The sequence below is a fragment of the Microplitis mediator genome, chromosome 2 (assembly GCF_029852145.1).
Source record: "Microplitis mediator isolate UGA2020A chromosome 2, iyMicMedi2.1, whole genome shotgun sequence".
NCBI lineage: Eukaryota > Metazoa > Arthropoda > Insecta > Hymenoptera > Braconidae > Microplitis > Microplitis mediator.
This window is the reverse complement of record NC_079970.1, coordinates 4,478,668-4,500,820: the sequence shown is the minus strand read 5'-3', so window position 1 is coordinate 4,500,820 and position 22,153 is coordinate 4,478,668. Positions and strand designations below refer to the sequence as shown.

At 31.5% G+C, this 22,153-nt stretch overlaps 1 protein-coding gene across 12 annotated transcripts in view; it reads right to left on the bottom strand.

Annotated features, from left to right (window-relative positions):
• Window positions 1-21,881, bottom strand: part of LOC130664050 (glucose transporter type 1) — a 39,029-nt gene extending 17,148 nt beyond the window's left edge. For 5 of the 12 annotated variants that reach the window (XR_008989289.1, XM_057463711.1, XM_057463717.1 and 2 more), the window contains exons 1-10: window positions 13,348-13,681; window positions 11,485-11,657; window positions 9,943-10,690; window positions 6,115-6,310; window positions 5,813-5,953; window positions 5,068-5,163; window positions 4,745-4,905; window positions 2,617-2,976; window positions 2,276-2,507; window positions 1,900-2,112 (exon numbers count right to left, since the gene is read on the bottom strand). Coding sequence is in view for 11 of the 12 variants with exons in the window: in XM_057463711.1 (XP_057319694.1) it covers window positions 1,900-2,112; window positions 2,276-2,507; window positions 2,617-2,976; window positions 4,745-4,905; window positions 5,068-5,163; window positions 5,813-5,953; window positions 6,115-6,310; window positions 9,943-10,682 (2,139 nt within the window). In the remaining variant the exon portion in view is untranslated. Of the gene's footprint in view, window positions 1-1,899; window positions 2,113-2,275; window positions 2,508-2,616; window positions 2,977-4,744; window positions 4,906-5,067; window positions 5,164-5,812; window positions 5,954-6,114; window positions 6,311-8,362; window positions 8,607-8,646; window positions 8,813-9,942; window positions 10,691-11,484; window positions 11,658-13,279; window positions 13,683-20,841 lie in introns of those variants that run through there. The other 7 variants (XM_057463712.1, XM_057463715.1, XM_057463713.1 and 4 more) reach the window with 7 other exon arrangements.
• Between the last annotated feature and the right edge of the window lie 272 nt (window positions 21,882-22,153).

Here is a 22,153-nt window from a genome sequence, read left to right as displayed (position 1 = left end):
CGGTCGGGAGGGAGGGGGACAGGAAAATAAGGCTAGTGGGAATGCAAAATTAGCAAACAGTTAAAATAAATAAACATGCAGATTGTTATTGTGTTATCGTAATACTGCATCAACAAAACCCAATTATTATTATTGTACGATAAAAATATTATATGTAAGAGTAATATGTAACATGTTATATGTTACTGACGTTTGTTGTCGTTAGTAATGATGTCAACTGAGTATGAAAATAAATAAATATATATTTATTTTGAATAAAATTGCCGTAATAAAGCGCATGCAGGTAAAGGAGATTATGGAGTCTTACATGTATGTAGACGATGATTTTACATATATAGATATTCATTATTATTATATTTTATTGTGCTGTGTATGCACATGATAATAATAATATATATTTATAGATATATGAGATTACGTTATATTGACATTAACATATATATGTAAGTATATAGCTGCATATTTTGTGGTATGAACTCTCACAGTCGGTGGTGCAGCGGTGCCCCACTCCAGCTGGGTACAAAGCATTTCAAGTACCTTGCACTCGAGTGCGTTGTGTTGAAGCACGAAGAGATTAGTATTTACAGCTTTTTAGCTTTTTTTCTTTTATTATTATTATAAATATAGGTCAGGACTTCCGATAATGCTTCTTTTTTAAGTATTGAGCTTCAATGCTCCAGAAGCATATCGAATGCCCCGGCTTATCCTTAATACATATTGCCGTAACCTTTGTACATTTATTGTGATCTTAAATAAATTGTTATTTTATTTAACTAGTCGAGGGAGAAGAGTTTTATTATTCTTATAAATATTAAGTAATCGATCTTAAATGTTATCCAAGTGGAATATTTATTTCGAGACACGATTTCAGTTATTTTGAGACGATTGATTCGATTGTCTGATTGTTCTTTGACGTTATTGAAGCGGGCATCAAATTAAAATTTCAGTTTGAATCTATTGGAAATTGACAGCAAAGCATAGACATGATTTTATATAAATAAAGTAAATGTTTAATTATCTTATTAATAAAAATTTTTTTACTTAGGGGCTGTAATTTTAGTTGATGGAGGAGATGGAAAATAATTTAAAAAATTTGACCCGTGTTGAGATCAAAGGAATGAAAATTAATAAATTAATTTTAAAATAAATCGAATTTTTACAGCGCGATATGAATTACAAAAATTTTTCCGATCTTCTGAGGTAAATTAACTTGAAAGCTTAATTTTATTTTTAAAAATAATTTTTCTACGTCAATTGGTTCCCGTTTCATTTGAAGATAAAACATAAAAGACGACTTTAACTGAAGACTATCATAACTCAGTAAAAAATCGTACTTGTAATTAGCTTTTTCTAAAGCAGAAACTCGAAGCTTTTAAATTCATTTAAGTAATTAAAGCAACTAGTTTTTTTTAAACCAGCGTAAAAACAAAATAATTGAATTTTATTATTTCCTCAGGCCTGAAACTTCTCAGAATATCATCCGGCATAAAAACTTTTTAAAATATTTAAAAGTGCCGCTTTTAGTACATCTTTAAAATAAAATTATCTTCATCTAAATACATCGAGACAAATTTTAACTCACAATTTCTAGTTTTGTTCATCGAACCCAAGTGAAATTACACTACAAAAATTAAAAAAAAAAAATAACAATAATACTACTCTGAAACTAATTATCAGATAAAACATTAAACCGTTTAAAGAGTATATTATACGTTAACTCGACTGTATTAAATGTACTCGACACATGAACATTTAATGATCTCACATAATAATAATAATATAAACTCTTCTCCCTACATCCACATTAACATACGTATAAATTCTCGTATGTACTCATAATATAAAAGTAGTACTTTTAATAATAATAATAATAAAAAAAGTGGATAAGCGCTCACTTACCTTTATAAGGAACGAAATGGTGATGAATATGGAAAATATAAACATTCCACCCAGACCATAAAGATGTAGTGTTCGTCTACCGGTACGATCCATTAGCGGTATGGATACTAACGTCATACCAACCATAATAGCACCTATACCAATGGTTGCGAACTTGGCACTTTCGTCAGACAATCCAGCGTTTCGGAACAGTATCGTCGAGTAGTAAAAGACCTAGACAAAAAATATAAATAAAAGATGGCACATAAAATGTAAATAACAATGAGTTGAGCTTGAGCTTAAGCTCAAGCTTGTTATATTATTAACAAAAGACAAAGTTTGTGTTGTGTAGACTATATAATACGTAATATAATGAAATAGTTTTGAGAAGACTTACAGCATTAATACCCGAAAGTTGCTGTGATAGTTGCATGACCACACCAATAACAAGAGGAGCTCTTAAAGTTGGACTGCATATAAGCTCGCCCATTGAAATTGTTGATTCAGCCTGTTGAGCTCGTTCCTCAGCCCTCATTTCTTCTATATCTTCTTCAACTTGGTTGCTAGCTCGAAGTTTTCTTAATGCTCGGCGCGCCTCCTCTTCCCACTGTTTGGTAATGAGCAAATATCTGGGCGAAGAACAAAAAAATAAAACGTTTGTTTATAATCAATGCTCGAGTTAGTGCAGAACACAAGATATTTGGCAATGATAATTACGTCAGCTCTAGATTGCATTACCTTGGAGATTCTGGACAAATTGGCAGTAACAGTAGTTGTGCAATAGGCGGTATGACAGCCAGCCCCAGTAGAACAGGCCAGCGATCATTAGTGCCCAGAATTTGTTCGATACCCAGTACTTGGGAAATTAAGAGACCGATAGTAACAGCCAGCTGATTAACTGTGCCCAATCCACCTCGCAAATTTAGTGGTGCTATTTCCGATATGTACATGGGAACTAGTGACGTATTCAATCCACAATTAATACCGATAATAAGACGCCCCAGAAATAACATCTCGTATGAGTGAGCCGCTTTGGTGAAGCCCATCAGACATGCTCCGACTATTCCCAGTACATTATTTAATAGCAATCCCCCTTTTCTATAAATAATTTTCATATATATATTGCTCAATATTTTTTATATGATCCAAGTCTTTGACAATTAAATCTATTGACTAAAATTAATATAAAAATTACACTGGAAAAAATTCTGAGCTCGCGGTGTGAAAATTTTCAATACCGCCGGTGGTAAAAATACGACGCACATTAAATTTTTGGCTGTGTTAATTAGAACGATCACACCAAAGGTGTAAATGTTAAATACTTACACAGTAAAAAACGAATCGTCAAAGTGTGAAAAAAAGCGTGTGTTAAAATTCTGAGTGTTGAATTTTTAACACTTTTGTGTGTCAATTTAACACACAGTAATTATCTTGTTTGAACTGCCGCAATCGATTGATTTTTTAACACACAAAAATGTTATTTTATACGAAAGTAACACTTTTTATATGCTACAGTCAAATAAACACACAAAATATGTTAAAAATAATCTCGACCATCACAAAGAAATTCTTGGAAAATTTGGTACTTTTAACATGTACGCGTGTAACTTTGTCAACACTCACGACATGTTAAAATAACATCTAAATAAGTGTAAAACGTTTGTTTTACACATGTTATATGTTAATTTTGACAAATCCTTTTTTACTGTATATGTTAATAGAATCATTAATTTATCAACTTCGAACCGTAAAATACGCCTGAGTCGAAATATTGGACGTAAATTGAACGTTTTTAACGTTTTGAACGTAAATTGAACGTTTTTAACGTAGATTGGAGTATCATAAATTGAAAACATATTTATCATAAAACTAAAACTCATTTATACTTCCAATAAGAAAACATAAGCATATACCAAAAAATTTTTTTCATCGATTTTGTACTCCTGGATTATAATCACGTCAATTCCCTAAAATTTTGTCGTCCGCTTTTCTGGCTTTTAAATAAAGAATTCGTATTTTGAAAAAAAAATTTTTTCAGTTTCATACTTCTATCTTTAACACTATTATATCTTTTTACATATGATATCAAGGTTATGAAAATTGTGATTACAAATATTGAAATAATTGAATTGATGTTATCATGAAACTAAAATCATAACTCATGAAATTACCACTTTTTTATGAACCAAAATACAAAAAAATCGTTCAATTTATTTTCAAAACGTTCAACTTACGTCTAATATTTCGACTCGGGACCTCATGATTTTTGAGCGAATAACAGCGAACGGTATGAAAGATAACACTCAGTACATCTCTTGATGATTGACACGAAAAAATTTCACACCGTCAATTCACACCAACGCTGTGTAAAGTCCTCGAGGATCATTTTCACACCAAAAATTTACAGAACATGGTAATCATCATCCAGAAATCACGAGCAAGTTACTTTGAAACTTCCGTAAGCAGTCCGATAGCCTCCATTTGTCCTGCTCTATTCCTACTTTTCTACAATTGGCTCACTTCCGTCCAATCAGTCAGGGCGAAGAAACTTAGAGATAGAATATCGTAAAATGAAAGGCTTTAATAGTAAGACTCTAAACGTAGAAGTCATAAATCGGTTTCAAAATAACTACCGTGCAACAAACTTTCAAGAGATTAAGTATTTTGATGTAATTTAATATTGACGAGTAATTTATATATAAATACTTGTAATCAGCTTACAGTCAACTATTTTAAATATTCTGACAACGTCATATTAAAATTTATATTTATTCCTGTCAATAAATTAGCGATGTCACGCTTTGGATTACGGCTATGAATTAACAAAATTCAATTATAAAAAAAATTTTATTTTCTTTTTGTTTACCTGCCAAATCTGTTAGCAATAATGCCGCCGCTAAATCCGCCAATCATTCCTCCGATTGCAAATATACTAACTGCTACTGAGTACAAATTTTTAACAACATAATCAGGCATATCTTCACCATATCTATCTTTGTAGACATCTTTCATAAAATTAGCAATATTCTGCAACAATTATTATTAATATATACTTTTTTTTTTTTGAATTATTTATTATCATTTTGCTTTCAAGGGGTTTAAACTTTAGCAATATTGATGATTTATGAATGTATAATATAGATATACATATATATGTATGGTAGATACTTGAGAATGCCAATAACTTACCCCTTGAGGTGCATTTATTACTCCAGTGTTGTATCCGAACTGAAGCATTCCAAAGACCGCAGCGAATATCGCGTACGCTAGGAAAAATGTTAATCCCTGAAAAATATTATGCACATTTAGCTTTTTAACACTGGTTATAGATATATTTATTGGTGAGATTATTAAGTACAAATATAAATAAAAAAAAGCATAAATAAATAAATAATAAATAACAAAGTTTTATTGAGTTTCAGAACATACAGCCGGGATAAATTTTTTTTAGGGTTTATGTATCTTTTAAAAAGGTCTTTTTAATGACTGGGCATTAAGTCGGAGTGTAGTTATCCCCTGTCATCATTTATTAAGATATAAAAAGATAATAAAGCTTACCGTGTCCCTGAATATAAAAATCTCTCGTAAAAATTTTTTTAGTAAAGAAAAAAATAATAAAAAAAGTCTTTACATTAAAATTTATCTGTATGTTCCAAAGGGTTAACTCTCGAAAAATAAGTAGTTAAAAAAATAAAAAAGTGATATAGAATATACTTTTTCTAAATTACTTCATTGAAACATATATATTTAGTTTACCTCGGTGTGGATTTAATTTAAAAGTAAAAAAATGATAAAATTAAATAAAACAATAAAATAAAAATAATAAATAAACTTTTTATTAAAAACACACTACAGAAATAATAAAATGAAACAGAGTAAAATAAAAATGTAATAATACAACACGTAGATAAATATATATATATATATATAAAACCTGTTCCAAAAGTCTGAGTTTCCGTCTGTGAGAATGTTCCTCGAGTCGGTCCACGTACTCCCGTAATTCCTCAATTTCCTCCTTGACTTGCTGCACCGTGTCCAGTTCGTGCTGCAGACAACGCGTGACAAGAACAATATTCTTTACCACGGGCAAGCCAATGACTCACGTTCAATATAAAAGTAATGCCCAATACCGGGCCATGCATAACAATTAACAATAATAGTAATTATTGTCGGTTGATTGAATAAAGCACTTTTTGGGCATAGTGCTGAATCGCAAGCCCCGAGTGCCAATCATACCTTTATCGCAACCATATCCCGTTTGACTTCGCTGACCTCGCTCTGACAGGACTCGACGCTCTTGGTGAGTTCCTGTAGCTGAGTACGTATCTCACAAAGAGCCACTGTTGTCTCGAGCTGACGGTCACCCCGCTGCTGAAGCTCGTCCAGCTTGGCGCTCAAGTTCATACTCATCACGCTGACCTGTTTCTGCAGACTGCCGGACATACATTTTCTCACGTTACAATTATTCATTAACGATAATAAATAAAAGTCATTCTCACAATTTTACATCCCACGTTTTAATATTTACTTATTTTTTTAATTATCTTTTTTTAATTATTACTAAGACCCGAGAAGGTGTTGAACTTTGTCGCGAAAACTGCCGAGCTTTTGCATCACCGACTTCTCTACAACATTTCTCATCGCATTTACATTTATTTAGCTTCTCCACTCATTGCTTACTTTTTTTTTTTTTTACTTTTTTTTTAATTTAGCAAAGTGCACTCAGCTCGGCAGCTACCAATTTCTCTGCTTAAGATCACATATCCGTTATCACATAAGACAACACAGACATCAGATGCGACTAATAAAGCGTGTCTCTAATTATTATTTTTTTTTTTTCATTACTTGTAGTGGTATTAATTAATTAATTAAAATTAATTAATTGTTAAAATTATTATTATTAAATATATTTGCGAGGAGTGAAAAGTGTTGGATTTATTTATCTGTGCACTTTGATTTATTTTTAATGAAATGACTTAATTAAAATATTTGATTACTGGTAAAATTAATATTTACATTTGAATACATATATTTGTTAATTAAGTTTGATTAATTTAGTGTGTAAATTTCACCAGGAATCAATTTTTATATATTTTGAAATTCCATTAAACGGCAATGAGCAATTGCTTATTGTTTTAAAGAATTGTTAGTGATATTTAAAAAAATAAATAAATAATTAAATAAAGTTTAAGTATGTAGTGAGTCACGATGCGGGTAGTGCTCGTAAATTGAGACATTATCGTGATAGTGAACAAAAGTGTATTAAGGTGCTTAAAAAAAGTATACATTTTAGCTGCAATTACGAGACGGTTACAAGGAAATAAATTATCACGAAGGCAGATTTTAAGCTCTGTTTTAATATCTGACAGCTGAGCTCTGATTCACGTTTCGAGGCATGGAAAAAATTTAATTCCGAAGCTTATTCATTTTTATTTAGATTTATGATTTAATATTTAACTTTAATATTTTTATGCAAAATGAATTTAGGTCTGAATTTCATCTCGAAACTCAGATCGTGACACAAATATGACTTTCATCATGAATTTGTATCAAAAAATTTAATCACGACAAAATTATGACTAAAATTTTGATCCAAGTGATCCGAAGTTCACTCACTAAATTAATTTTACAATTGAAACTGATTTACGTAAATCGAATACTTGATAGAAGAAATTTATTGGTTGTTTTTGAATCGATAAATTTGACAGAAGATTTAATATACTGAAGATTCAATTTTTATCGAAGCCATCCCAAGTCCAGTTTAAAAACGTAATGGATTTTCAATAGATTTTCTATAGATATTTTCAAATTTGAATATAATTTACCAAAAAAAAAAATTATTTATGAAATCCGTTACTCAAAATCTATTAGATTTACATTAAAAACTTTAGTAACCTTCGTTGAATAAAATTAAATTTTAATTTAAACCAAAAATTATTTCACTATAAAAGTTATTTTATCATAAATTCAAATATAATTTCAACTTAACATATTTGTAAATGGTAACTTTTAAATCTATTTAACCTGAAGACGAAAATATCTAAATAATTTTTTACCAAAAACAAAAAATCGATTTTATTAACTCGTAACTTGATTAGTTACTAAAAATCAGAGGGATAATTAAATCTGACAGCGTGATAATTTTTTTCCTAAAACTTTTTCGTGGAGCTAAAAAATTTACCACTAAGCACCAAGTGTACCAAACAAGACAACTGTACATAAAATACACCGTGAGTGAGATTTAATGTTAGTAAATCAATAAAAAAATGATCAATTCCAGCAAACCAAAAACAAAATTACCGATTGCATAATAGCGTAATGACGTGAGCAAATGATTAATGACTCGTATACTAAATATACAGCAGTAATAGATAGATAAAGAGATTAAGATAAAGACAAATATAAATATAAGTATAGATATAGGTATAAATATAGTTATATATATATGTAGACATAGAGATAGATCAGTGACGATGTTATGTACCTGGGAGATAGGGAGACCATGGCTGTGTGTCCGAAACTACAGTAGCCTCTAACGCCTGTCAAAACCTCTTTCTTTCTTTCTTTTTTCTCTTTCTCTCTCTCAATTTCTCACTTTTCCTCTTCACACACTCGGTATACCAGATCAGATAGTTATCAATTATGTTTTTTATTGTTTTCGTCTTTATTTTTTAAGTGAATAATTGTTATTTTATTTTTATTATTATTATTATTATTATTATTATTATTTCCACGTACAGTTTAATACGTATATGTCAACACACGTACTTGCGGTTTACTTATCGCAATATGATACTCAATTCTCTCTTACGTCTCGTACAGAATAAATGTCTCGAACACAGTAGACGAGTATTGTATCGATGTCCAACCACGAACGAAGCCTGGCTGGTCCGCGAGCTCGCGTTCCCACCTCTTATAGCACTGTAAGCTTTACCTAGTTTAGGAAACACAGTCGTGGTTCAGTTTATGATGATTTTGATGACGTCGATCGCAACCAATGACCAGTCGAGGGCGATTACTTTTCTACTCTACTACTCATAATTTTTTTTTTTTAATTATTATTCATTATTATTAATTATCCATCGCTATCGTTATCGTTCTCGTCTTGTCATTGTCAATGACTTTCATATCCATATTATTTACTAATAATTTTTTTTTTTTCTTTATTTATTTATTTATTTAAATTCATCTTTTGCGACGCGCCGCCAGCTTACTCACCCCTGCCTAGATGCCCGTGTCCAAAAGTTCAAAACTCGCTACTGTATTGAAATGATGAACCCCATCACTTGATTGATACACACGCGGTTGATGAGTTGATTGGCCAAAAATAATTTACAAAAAATCAGCATGACCTCATGAGTGATTTCGGGCGTAAGTATAAACAAGTTTCGAAACATTCACTATCTAAAAAAATTTTTTTCTCTTATTTTTATTTGTATTTCTTAGTCCTAGTTATCTATATATAATATATATATATATATATATTAGGATGATCTGTTATCAAATATAAATTGAAAAACTTGTTTTTACTGACGACCATGAGGGACATGATACTAAAAAAATGAACATAAGCAATCAAGTGGTAAGCCTGCGAGCGTCGCAGCAAAATTAAAAATAAAATAAAACATAAATAACGAAATACAAAACAAATACACCATATATATATTATTATTATTATTATTATTGTTACTGTTATTATGTAATGTTATGGTCTAAAAAAAAACACGCATTTTGTATTGATAAAAATTTAAAAAAACTTATAAACGAAACGATGAATTTGTTCGTGTTTAATATATATGTATAGTAACATAATAAATATACACAAAATGGAATCTATGTAGCGTGACGTAACAAATATTATTGCCGAAGCATTGCATTCTCATAAATAATTATAAATCCTCCTCGGAAAAAATTAATTTTAAAATAAAAATAATAAAAATCCAAACTCATCCTCTACTCGTTAAAAACAATAAAAAAAAATGTGTCTCTTTGTTTAGTAAATTATTTTGTTCAGTTGATAATTCTATAAATAAGTGGTCAAGACGCGTGATTTAGAGGACATACCTTACAAGCAACTCTCTGAGAGTAGCTTCATCGTCCTCTTGTATTTCTTCCTGCGTCTCATCACTGAATACACCGCGTGGAAAGTGATATCTAGGTGCGGGTCTTGCGCCAGGACGCCGCAAACTGCTGGTGTAATGATGATAGTGATGATAGTGGGCAGCAGTTCGTCCCCTCGTCAGCTTGAATGAGGCTGAAGCCTCAAATGGGGCGCCGTGTAAAGACTCCCCGTAGAATCCTCGTGTGGCATATTGATCCTCCACCCTGGGGCTGCTATTTGTACCACCAAATTGATCACGCAACTGATGATGCACTGATCCCGGCAACTGCGTTGTTTCTGTGTACGGTTGCTGATGTAAGTGCTGCTGATGCAGTTGTTGCAATTGATGGTGTTGAATTTGTTGATGTTGGTGTTGATGCTGGTGATGCTGATGATGCTGCGGATGCTGATAAGTTGAAGAAATACTGTGATGACGGGTTTGAGGTTGCGGAGGTGTTTTTTCACCAGCTGATGCTGAGCGGTCTTGGTACACACGACGACCAACACTTCCGGCACGCTGGAGCGTTTCCTGACTACTCACTTTACGTTTTGTCCGGCTGCTATGTTCACTAGTACCTGATCCTACGCTACGGCGTTCAGGCTCAATTGATGACGAGAGACCTGATATCTCCTCGTAAAGACACTCCGAATCCGGATCACCGCTCCACAAATTTATTGGCTTGAAGCCGCGTGAATCGGCCATCGTATGTGCTAACACGATAATTTATTATCAAATACGATGATACTGATATGGGGTTTGAAGGTAATCCTTTCGCTGATAATACACGATTTAAATAATTGTTTATACATTACAGTGATTTATCATCCTTTTAAAACCTTTTTATTGTTATTATTGCGGTTAATTAATATCCGTTCATAAAATAGATTAATGCTGTAAAGATACGGCTCTCGTGATGCGATAAAGATAATAATTAATGATATTTTAAATTTATCATCTGGTTAATTAAAAAAATAATATAATAATTCAATTAAAAAATTTATTTATCTTGATTATCAAAGTAAAGATTTATTCTGAAAATAAAGTCTATTAATTAGTTTATTAAAACTATTAAAACAAAATTATAACTAATAATTAATTTAGCGTTTTATCATTGGTTAATATGAATTTATGACAACGAAAGGTTTACCTTGAAGTGTTAAAATTAAATCTATCAAAGTTTTCATTTAAAAAAAAAGTAATCAGAGTTTCTTTTTTTTTTTTCAATAGCAATTAAAATATTTATGACTCAAAACTCAAGAACGTATAAAAGATTTTATAATTCGCGATGTGTAACAACAGAAACGCGTGGGAAATTTAAAAAAGTCGTCAAGGTAAAGTTATTTTTTCTCAAGAAAAATATTTATTTAAAATTTTTTGCTTTCATAACGATCCGGAAATGAGTCTTGAGTAAGAAAAATATTTTGTTATTATGAAGGATTGTAGACGATGAGGAAGACTGGAGGTGGTGTTGCAAGGAAGGGAGGAATAATTAAAAAAGACTCACCTTAAAAAATGCACAATCCATTGTGGTAGGTTATTACAAACTGGCTGGCGACACTTGTGTAGCCCTCAACCTCGTCTACGTCGTAGATAAGCTCCGCGACGTTCAAAGGTAGACGTTTGTGCGTCTCACCAAGTCCCGCGGCCACTCGACTCGTCTCCAGCCGCAACAATAAGCTTAAATTTAAAACAAAATTACTTTTTTATATTATACAAATTATATTTATTGTTGAGTACAAATTTTAACCCGAGCTATTATTCATCCCCGCTGTGTACCACATCCCAGATCCTGGATTTTAATTATTAATTTTATTGTTATCCCGAGACACTAGAGTCTCCTCATTAAAATAAATTAATCTCACATGCATTGTTCGACGTATAATAACCCATTAAATATATATTTCATACAAATACAATTCAATGTTTTGTTCATATATTTATTAATTAGTCGATGGAAATTTTAAATTATTCAATTACTCATTGAGTTATCGCTAAATGTAGTGGGTTATTTTTATTTTTATTACTTTATCACCGATAATTATTTCCATTCAAAATATTTACACCTCAATAAATTTAAATATGCGAAATAAATTAATAACTTTATTTTTTCACACGTTAAAATTTTTTAATACGCAGTAGACTATTGAAAAAAAAATAATAGGGATAAAAAAAAAATTCAAGCAGACATGAGCAATTTTTTCTTCCTCTAATAGCGATAATAAACTCTAGGAATTTTTGCTCTCATCAGCAGCTAAGCGAAGAAGCTGTGTTCATATTTATATATATATATATATATGGAGGTATATATTTATAATGGTATGTGTACATAGGTAAGCTATAGTTACGGAATGTTTTGAAAACGTAAAAAAAAGGAGTAAAAATGTTGATTACCACAGAGTTGATACACACCAGAGGACATTTTAAATGTAAAAGATAAGTCGCGCTAGAATAGAGATGATCCCCGGTGGTGTTGTGGTTCAACGTGAAAACGGATGACACGAGACAAACAAAAAGAAATAAAACCTGAGTATTATCAGTACCGGCAGTTTTCCACGCAATCGTTCTCTTTTTTCCGCAGTGCCATCGCTGTTTAAAATCGCTTTTTTTTTTTCATGACATTTTTCATACTTTATTTATCAGTGAAATTTTTTTTACGCTTTAGTAAAAAAAAAAAAAAAAAAAAATGATTAAAACTTTTTGATAAAAACAAATATCCACATATTGGCTGCGATGAGTTACGTGATAGTTTTACGAACTATGATTACATGTAATTATTTTTTAGTTATCTTATCACAGCGTATTGAGTAAAAGAATAATTAAAACTAAAATTAAGCAAACAAATATTTTTTATGGTAATTAAAAATTTTTATGTACTAGTGGCATTATGATGATTAAGGAGAGAATTTGTTAATAAGCAAAGTGTTTAAATTTTATCCAACGAGTAGCTTTATATTTTCTGGCTAAAATTTATCTTTACTTTGCCCGGAGTATAGTCGTGAGCAAACTGGTGCGTGAGACAAATTTTTAAAATGACAATAACTGGATTGAAAGACAGAAATAGATAAAAGAGAAGAAGGCGGGAGAAGGGAGATAAAAAGAGAGAGAATATTCAAGGATCGTCCAAGCAAGGAAGAGAGAAAGTTAACATTTCAACCTCGACTGTGAGTACTCTTTGAAAATGTCGGTTCAAGCATTCATTTGCGCCTGTTTCCGCGTTAATCAACTTGCTAATAATTGTCCCATTGAATATTCATACTTTTGATTTGAAATATATATAATAACTAACAACGGTTAATTACCTCCAGTATTTAATTATTTTCCTTTTTTCCTTTTTCTATCTCACACAAAATATTTTAATATTACGTACCACGCAAATGATAATTATTCCAATAGATTAACAAAGACGCACTTCGATAATTGCCGGCTGAATAGTAATATAAAATTACGTAAAATCTGAATAATTTATTGTTTCATAACTCCAAGTAATTTAGTCTAATTATTTAAAATCACAATTATCTAACATTTTTCAAAAATCTCAATCTCTAAATTATCCCGATCATTGAAATCGACCAGCCCGCACTCTGGACACTTTTTAAAAAAATTCAAATGAAGAATTTAAATTCAAAGTCGTTTACTTTTCACAGCGCGTAACTAAATCCGTGTTGTCTTGTTGGTACATCAGCATCTACTAATCAGTGTGCAGCGCTTCAAGTCGAGAGTTGAATAAAAAAATGGAAACATAACAGGCATATCCCTTCTCTTATCTGCTCCATGCCATACATACATGCATATATATATATATATATATAGATGTATATATATGTATATATACATGCGATAATAACAAGTCCAAGTAAAGTAGACAGAAACACGGTGGCGTAAGTCAAAGAGGCCACGAGACTGACTAGCTGACTAACATGTTGACTGGATGTCCTGTCCACCAATAAATTAATTCTACACTTTTTTTTTACTTTCAATGTCTTACTATTACAATAAGATCTAATTTATTGACCAACTGACCAATTGTATATGTAATTTATTATAAATTTATACGCTTCAGTAATTTATTATCATGCAGAAGGTGAATAGCCTGATTATTTATTGAGGTGTTAATGTTCATTGACCATTAAATGCTTGGCTTATACTAACGATCCATGCGGATTTAGGAGATCGACAGTAGAAAATTTTATCAAATTATTTTTTAAAAATTTATTTAAATTTTATTTATCACTTTTATTAATTGTTTGAGTGGTAGAATGCAATTATTTTATTATTATTATAATTATGGTTGTGTCATATACGTCGTGATCATGAGTAACATGACTAAGATTATATCAAAGTCGAACTAACACATTACCGTAGGCTATTGCCGGATTATGATATAACGAGAGAATAAAAAAAAAATTTGAATGAAATGAAATTTTTTTATTTTTTATTATGAACTTAAATTTATTACCCGAGTTATTAAAGTTTATGAAAATTTATTATTATTATTTTAAGAAAAATTAGTTAAGAGAACATTTAAAGTTTCGAGACGAAGTGAAAAGAGTAAAGATTTTCTCCAAAACTAAAGTTAGAAAATAAAATTTTTATCTTGACCAGAGGGAAGTGATATTTTAATTAAAGTAAATTATTTTCTATTGATAATTTTCTAAACTTTCCAGGCCTGGTGACCTCAAATAAAAGGTACAAGAAAGAAATACCTCGAGGAGTTTCAATAAAAAATCCATAAATTGTCTACTCGTCGATTCAACGTTCACGAGTGAGCGCCCAGCAAGACAATTTACTCGGACGAGTTCATATATATCTATATAATGTAATGTAATATATAATGTATATTATACAATATAGCTATCGAAAGATTTATAAGTAAAGAATTCAAGGATATCCTCGATGAAAATACTTGACACACGAGAGTATAAAGTAAGCGGGGATAGCATTATCCCGGCTATCTTATTGTCAGTTCTATGCTCTATGCTCTGTATATATATACATATATATATATATGTATGTATATATAAAATTCATACATATACATTTTAATGCACGATACACTGTCAGTTGCAACATGACCATTTATCATGAGAAAAAGTAAATAATAAATATAAATATATAAAAGCATCGGCATCATTAATCTAAAAGTATGAATACCATCCAAAGTGTGTTAGCATAAGGTGAAAATCATGATATATATACACAACTTCTTGCATACCCACTACATCTATACTCCTTTTTTTTCGCTCTAGAGTAGAGCAGGTGCAGAAGAGGTAACACTAACTACTAGCACATATTCATAAGCCATATCCTCATATATATATATATAGAGACTTAACAACTGGTGATGTCTAGCACATGCCTAACACTCGCGTGATATGATGCTGATGCTTTTGGTGCCGGTACTTGCATTAGCTGGATAGGAAGCCTACACCTATCTACCAACCACGGTAACCTCACACTGCATAATATAGAGACATTCCCAAAGGGAACGAGAAGGGAAAAGAGATGACATTATGTATGCAGACGAATAATAATTATTTTTAATTTTTATATTTATTATTTTTTTGGTAATCCATTTTTACACTAAAAAATTTTCGGAGTGAACGCTGATTTAATCTGGAGTAATTACGAACCGGATGACTGTTTATTTATTTAACCCCTTCTTAGTGAAATTCAAATTCCTCCGAAATCACTCCGTCCGAATTTACTCCTTATGCGGAGCGATTTTTTATCAAACTCCGGAACTCTGACGGAGTGAATTCAAATTTAAATAAAAAACGTAATCACTCCCGATTTTTTTACAGCGTTCTTATTGTTAATATTAAATAATCTATGGGTTTATTTGACTTAAAATATATATTTATAGTTCGATAAATTACCAAATATCTATATGTTTTTTTTGTATTATCTAAAGACACGGTAGCAGTTGACAGACATATAGAGACGAAAAGCACGCGGTTAAGACCATTGGGATTTCAGGAAGGAAAACTTCTTGCCTTATATATACATATATATAAAGATATATATGTACAAACTCCCTCAAGTTTAATCTTGACTGGGATTTTGAGATCGATAACACGCCGTGGTAAAGCTCCACTCTGGGTATAGAAGAACCAGAGTTTGTGCGACGCCTCTAGCAACGGAAAGAGAGTATGTACTAAATGTGTGTACGTGTATTGTGCGCGCGCACAAATGTTTATGTTTAAAACTATTATAACTAAAAATAAGATAAAATCTGAGTAACAAGTTTTTATAAAGAATTACTGCCGGTTAATGCCGAGCTGACAGTTGTAAAAATAATAAAATGATATATAACAGATTAATCATATTGCTGTGATAATTTAATTTATAATAGAGAAAAAATATGATATTACTTTACGGATGTGCGGATGTACGGATATACGGGTGGACAAGGATTTATGGCATGCCCGGGTGGACATAAAATGTACTATAATAATACTTTTTATAACTTTATGACTTATTTATTCGTAATTTTGTCGAGTGTTGATGGATGAAGAATGATTGGATAATGGGCGCTAAAAATTCCAGGGAAGGAGGGCACGACCTTGCAGGGTGCGCTCAATTTCACGGTAATTGACACGGAACCGCTGTGCCGTTTAATTGGCCGACGATTAAACTACGCTTGTTTTTTTTTACTTATTTTTTACCCTGGTGAAATAGTATGTACACGATTAACAAAATTCAGTGAGTGAATTTTCCTATTATTTTTTTAAATTTATCATTATTATCATTCTTATTATTCCTGGTATTTTTTTTAAGATTAAACATGCACATAAAAAATTTCTTCTATCTTTCGTATGTGTCTGCTCGCGTAACAAACTACTACTTTTTTAATAAATTTTTTCATGCATAAATAATTTATGAATGTATCATGTAAAAAATATAAATTGAAAGTATGTTTATAATGAGTTTCATAATGCTTCAAATTAAAAGTTTTACCTAAAATAATGTAGAATATAATATAAAAAGTTTATTTACCACAAGATATATGAAAATGGAGAAAAACTTTTAATATCAGTATCAAGTGGGCTATTAATTAAATATTCATTATTACTTTCACTAATTAAAATAAAATATTTTAATTTACAAAAAAAATATAAGGGAGCAAGATGGGTACTCCCAAAATTTTGTTTTTTAAATTTCAAAATTATTTTTGTAAATATAAATGAGTTTTATTTTTAATTTTTTTTTGTTAAACTTTTTAAAAAATCAGCTGAAAATTTTTCTTTTCATTTTGAATATAAAAAAAAAAGATTTAACGTATTCGAGTCTCCGGAAACTTAATATTTCTTTTACCCCGTTTTGCCCCGCCCTATATTATCATTATAAAGAGCAACTTTGATATATTATGCTAATAGACATCTTAAGCGTACGAGTGATTTTATCTTACACCACATATATGCACATATATACATATATAGCGGTAGCAACGGGATACTTTATTGATGGATGACGTTCAAGAGTGACAACAGCGGCACACTTGAACGAGCAAGTCTCTCCTCATATAGGTACACATACATATACATATAGAGCTATTTGTATATGCATTATATAAAATACATCACGTCTCACGTAGCATGTAGTGAGTTAGTGATATGTGTAGACACATGTAACCCAAGATAAGAGGATACATAAGGAGTGATGCGCAAGTGAAACTCAATGTAAAGTAATGGCGTGGATTAATTCTCCGAGCTTCACTCACTTCTGCGTATATAATTATTTGAAAATCAATTATTTCCAAGCTTCGTGAACCACAAGAATCGAGCGGAATAGAAATTCAGTACAATATACACAGCAGATAACATTAACATAACATCAAAAGAGTACAGGAGGAACACTAGAGAACACAAGATACCGGCCAAGATTCTGCTCGATTTTACTTGAATGCAGCAGACGATAGAACAGAAGAGCTTATCTTAGATACTGTTTTAGATGTGGGTTTGTGTATTCTCCCCGAATAACAATCTCGACTCATAAACATCCCCGCTAATGTTCGATAACTAACAGTCGTGTTAAATATGGATGTGTGTATGTATAGATGAGTAGGTAATTGCATTATATTACATTAGTTGACCCCTAAACGAGCTACCAAACTCTGCATACTAATTTTCCCTCCACGGTTTACACAAACTACTACAACTACATTTACATCTACATCTACATCTATGTCTACATCTACTAATACAATTTTATTACTGCTATTATATAGCATACATTAGATATTGCATTAATAGAGGGCGTAGCTAAATTATTTCGGGTCACCTTTCTCGCATAAGAGTCTTCCCATTCGTTTATTATATTAGTTTGGTGCAGTGTAATCATGCGGTTACACTGCTCCTATCCATACTACACTTCTACCTCTTACCAAGTTAAGTGTAAAACAGTAAACTGTTAAATGTGTTATGCCAGAGAAAGAGCTTAATGCAAGTTAAGAGACCTGGTATGAGTCAGTGTACGAAAATGATAGCAAACTGTTAATTAATATCGTGACTTAATGAAATATATTGTATTATTTCCAGCTTTATGCCGAAATATTTAACTATTTAGCATTTATATTAAAGTAAATATTTAATTACGAAACACGATAGTAAATTTAATAAACGTGTAGAGCAAATTACCACCGCCATATATATTTTTTAAAATTATTAATTAAATAAATAAATAAAATAAAATGTGTTTTTAAAACCGGCGATAGCTGGTGGATGAAAATTACGTTTGATGTAATTACAGATGTACTACTGAAATGTATAATACTGTTTAGATACGATCTACTTGGGTAACCTTCCGGTCGTTAGGAAATGTTGATTTTAAGGTCTCTGCAGTGTACTTGCAGTCTACATAATACTGGGGGTATCTCATTACCAGAAACGTGAGCAAAATTAACTTTCATTAGAGGACTCAGATCGTAAGGATTATATCCGTATCGTCCTAATTCACAACATATTAAACTGACCTTTTTTAAACTGCTTACTCATCACTCGACATTACATTAATACACTAAAAAAATTCGGGAGTATTTTTTTTTAAAATCACTCCATAAGGAGTTTGTTTTTCCTGTGGACTGATTTTGGAGTCTGGATTTTATTTAAATCTGTATTCACTCCGAGGGATTAAATAAATAAATAGTCACCCGCTTCAAATTCACTCCGATTTAATCCGCGTTGACTCCGAAAATTTTTTCCAATATTTATAAATATATATAAATGATGGGTACGTACATGCATATCCAATATAAAATTGGGTTCAGGTTTATTACAATAAAGCCAGTAGCACACCTTCGTGCAGTTCGAAAATCAATTATTTCACTGGCTATAGTACATTCATCGTAAACGTTTATTCCTCCGTCTTTCACCCTTAACCATTTGTTCTATTTTTTCTTTATCATTCTCGCAATTACTTTTATTATATTTGCTCTCCCTAACTCACATCCCCCAGCCCCTGATTCTTTAAATATATATATATTTTATTTACTAACCGCAATAAATAATAATCAACAATAAATACTATATTGATAAAGTAAATAAAAAAAAAAAAAATGTACTGACTGGTGAACTGAATTGAGTGATAATGTAAACATATTCTTGATTAACTTAAAATATTTATCTCCAAGTAAAGTTGACCTAAAAAATTATAGACAAATGTTCATAAAAATGTCACAATAGGTCAGATGAAGAGTGAGTGTGTGGGTTAAGATATTTATTTTTACCAATAATTGGTGATGTCGGAATGAAAATGGAACGACAGATAGGTGTCCGCAGTCACCCGAGGTCAATCAAACTCTGACGCGCGATGGGCAATCGGACATCACCGATGCTCTATATATATATATATATAAAATCCACTGTATACTATATTTAATACCACACTCTATATATATCTGCTCTCTGGTTTCTACTCTCTACTCACTAACTTCACTTTGCTGAAACTCCCAATCCACCAGTTTTGTCGCAGGACAACTTAATCGTGTTCTATTCTCGCTCCCTCATTCCAACCTACATTACATATATATATATATACATACCCTCTTAATGATATATATATAGTATTGCCAATAGTTTGCCTATTCTCACAGAATATATATTAGTAGTTTAGTTGTAATGATACAAGTTATATCTCATATATTATCCATAATCAATCACTCCTTAAATCACTTTAATCTCCCATCATTTATTCATTAGACTAAAGTCCACCTAAATATTATTTCGTAATCTACAGTATTACCATATAAAAGATACATAATAATTTAAAAAATACTTTAGGCGTGTCCTCGTTAATAAAAGTTATTAATTACTTATCAAATTTTGAGCGCTGAATTTTTTTTATTAATGTATAGATATTTATATGAAAGAATATGTAACAAAAAAACCAGCTAAAGTAATTTAAACTGCCGACGTTTTGTCTATAGAAAGGTATCGATTGGTTTAGTGAACTCGTAACACTTGTATCCGTGATTTCACGAGGTCGTTTCGATTGAGTCTGCAAATCGAACACACGATTCTTATATTTTAAGACAAACTTCCCCAGTCATGTTACCCTGTAAGCTTTACAGCCGATACATTTCAAAAACTAGTAGAATTAATAATAATAATAAATAACAAGGTAACTAATAATAATAATAATAATAATAAAAAAATACATATGTATTTTAAAAAATAAAATTTTATAGAGCAACACCCAACTCGCCCTCTGGATCCAGTTCGGATCTTGTGCGTCACAACCTCTGTCTCGATAAAAAATAACCGATAATAATAATAACTTTGCTATTCATAGAACCTGTATAAATTATTTAAATTTATTTAAAGTTAAATAATGAATAAATAATAATTTAAAATCCAAGTCTTACCCTGTGACGTTGATTTTGTCCGGACTAGCATTCCCGTGTAATTGAGGCCGCGCTTAAACTGGGTGTTTTAACCTGGTGGTGTGCTGTGATGGAGTTGACAGGAACTGTTGAAACACCCGCGACGGCTGTCAAGACACTACTGATTACAAGTACAGTAACAACTACAACTGTATGTAGACTGATGATGGTTATAATAACAACAACAACAATAGTTACAATGGTACGATCATCAGCATTTGTAATAAGTGGTGGTAGTTGTTGTGGTTCTAATAGATAACTGACGTTGGCAGTGACAACTTTTGAATGACACGCTGTTGTTGTTGTTGCTGGTGGTGATGCTGTTGTTGTTGTTTTTATTGTTGTTGTTGTTGTTGATGCTGCTCCAAAAGTTATTTCGAATATCTGCCATTGTAATTCACTGGTTTTAATTACTTTAGATAATGATATTATTAATTTTAAATAATTAACCGGCGCGCAGTGACTGTTGTACTTTGACAGATTTAAAATTTCTGATAATTTCGCGCAATTATTATTTATTTTAATCGTGTCACTCCAATCACGACCGCTTTCGGTTACACACGACATCGTAACATTTTTGACAAATATCTTTATCCCATCTATATAAAATTTATTAAATTATACAAAAAAAAAGTAAATAAAAAAAATCACACACCGGATTTGGTCACAGTATCCTCGATAGTTTAAATAATAAACTCGTGGAGCGAATAAGGGGTTGACAGGCTAAGCAAAAAAAAACAAGTCAATTAAAATGTGTATGGAAATAATTTTCGATCATCGGGGGTTGTTATAAATTTATAATTTATGATAAAAAGTAAATAATAATAAATAGTTAAATAATATGATCGGATGTACACACGGGATGAAAGCACACACGAAATTGAAAAGTGGTAGCAGAGAGTGGACGGGAAAGGCGGTGGTCCGTCCAACAACTCGGCCACTCTCCCTGTCTAGTTGACGTCCGGCTCGACGGTGGCGACGGCAGGAGACGACGCCCCAACTCGACGGTATTCTCTCTACTCGACTCGTTTCGACGTAAAGCGCGAGCGACGCTACTACTCACCCCGTGTAGACCACTAGACTCAATATATGTATATATATATGTATATATATTAGTGGCAGCGGTAGCGGCAGCGCGATCCGAGCGTACTCGGGGTGATTCGCGCAGTGCTGTGCCGTGTACACGCATGTTGGGTTTATTCGTGGGTGCAAACCCCTACGCGCAACCCCCGACACACGACCAATCCCGTCAACCCTACCGACTCCTATATATACACACATATATATGTACATA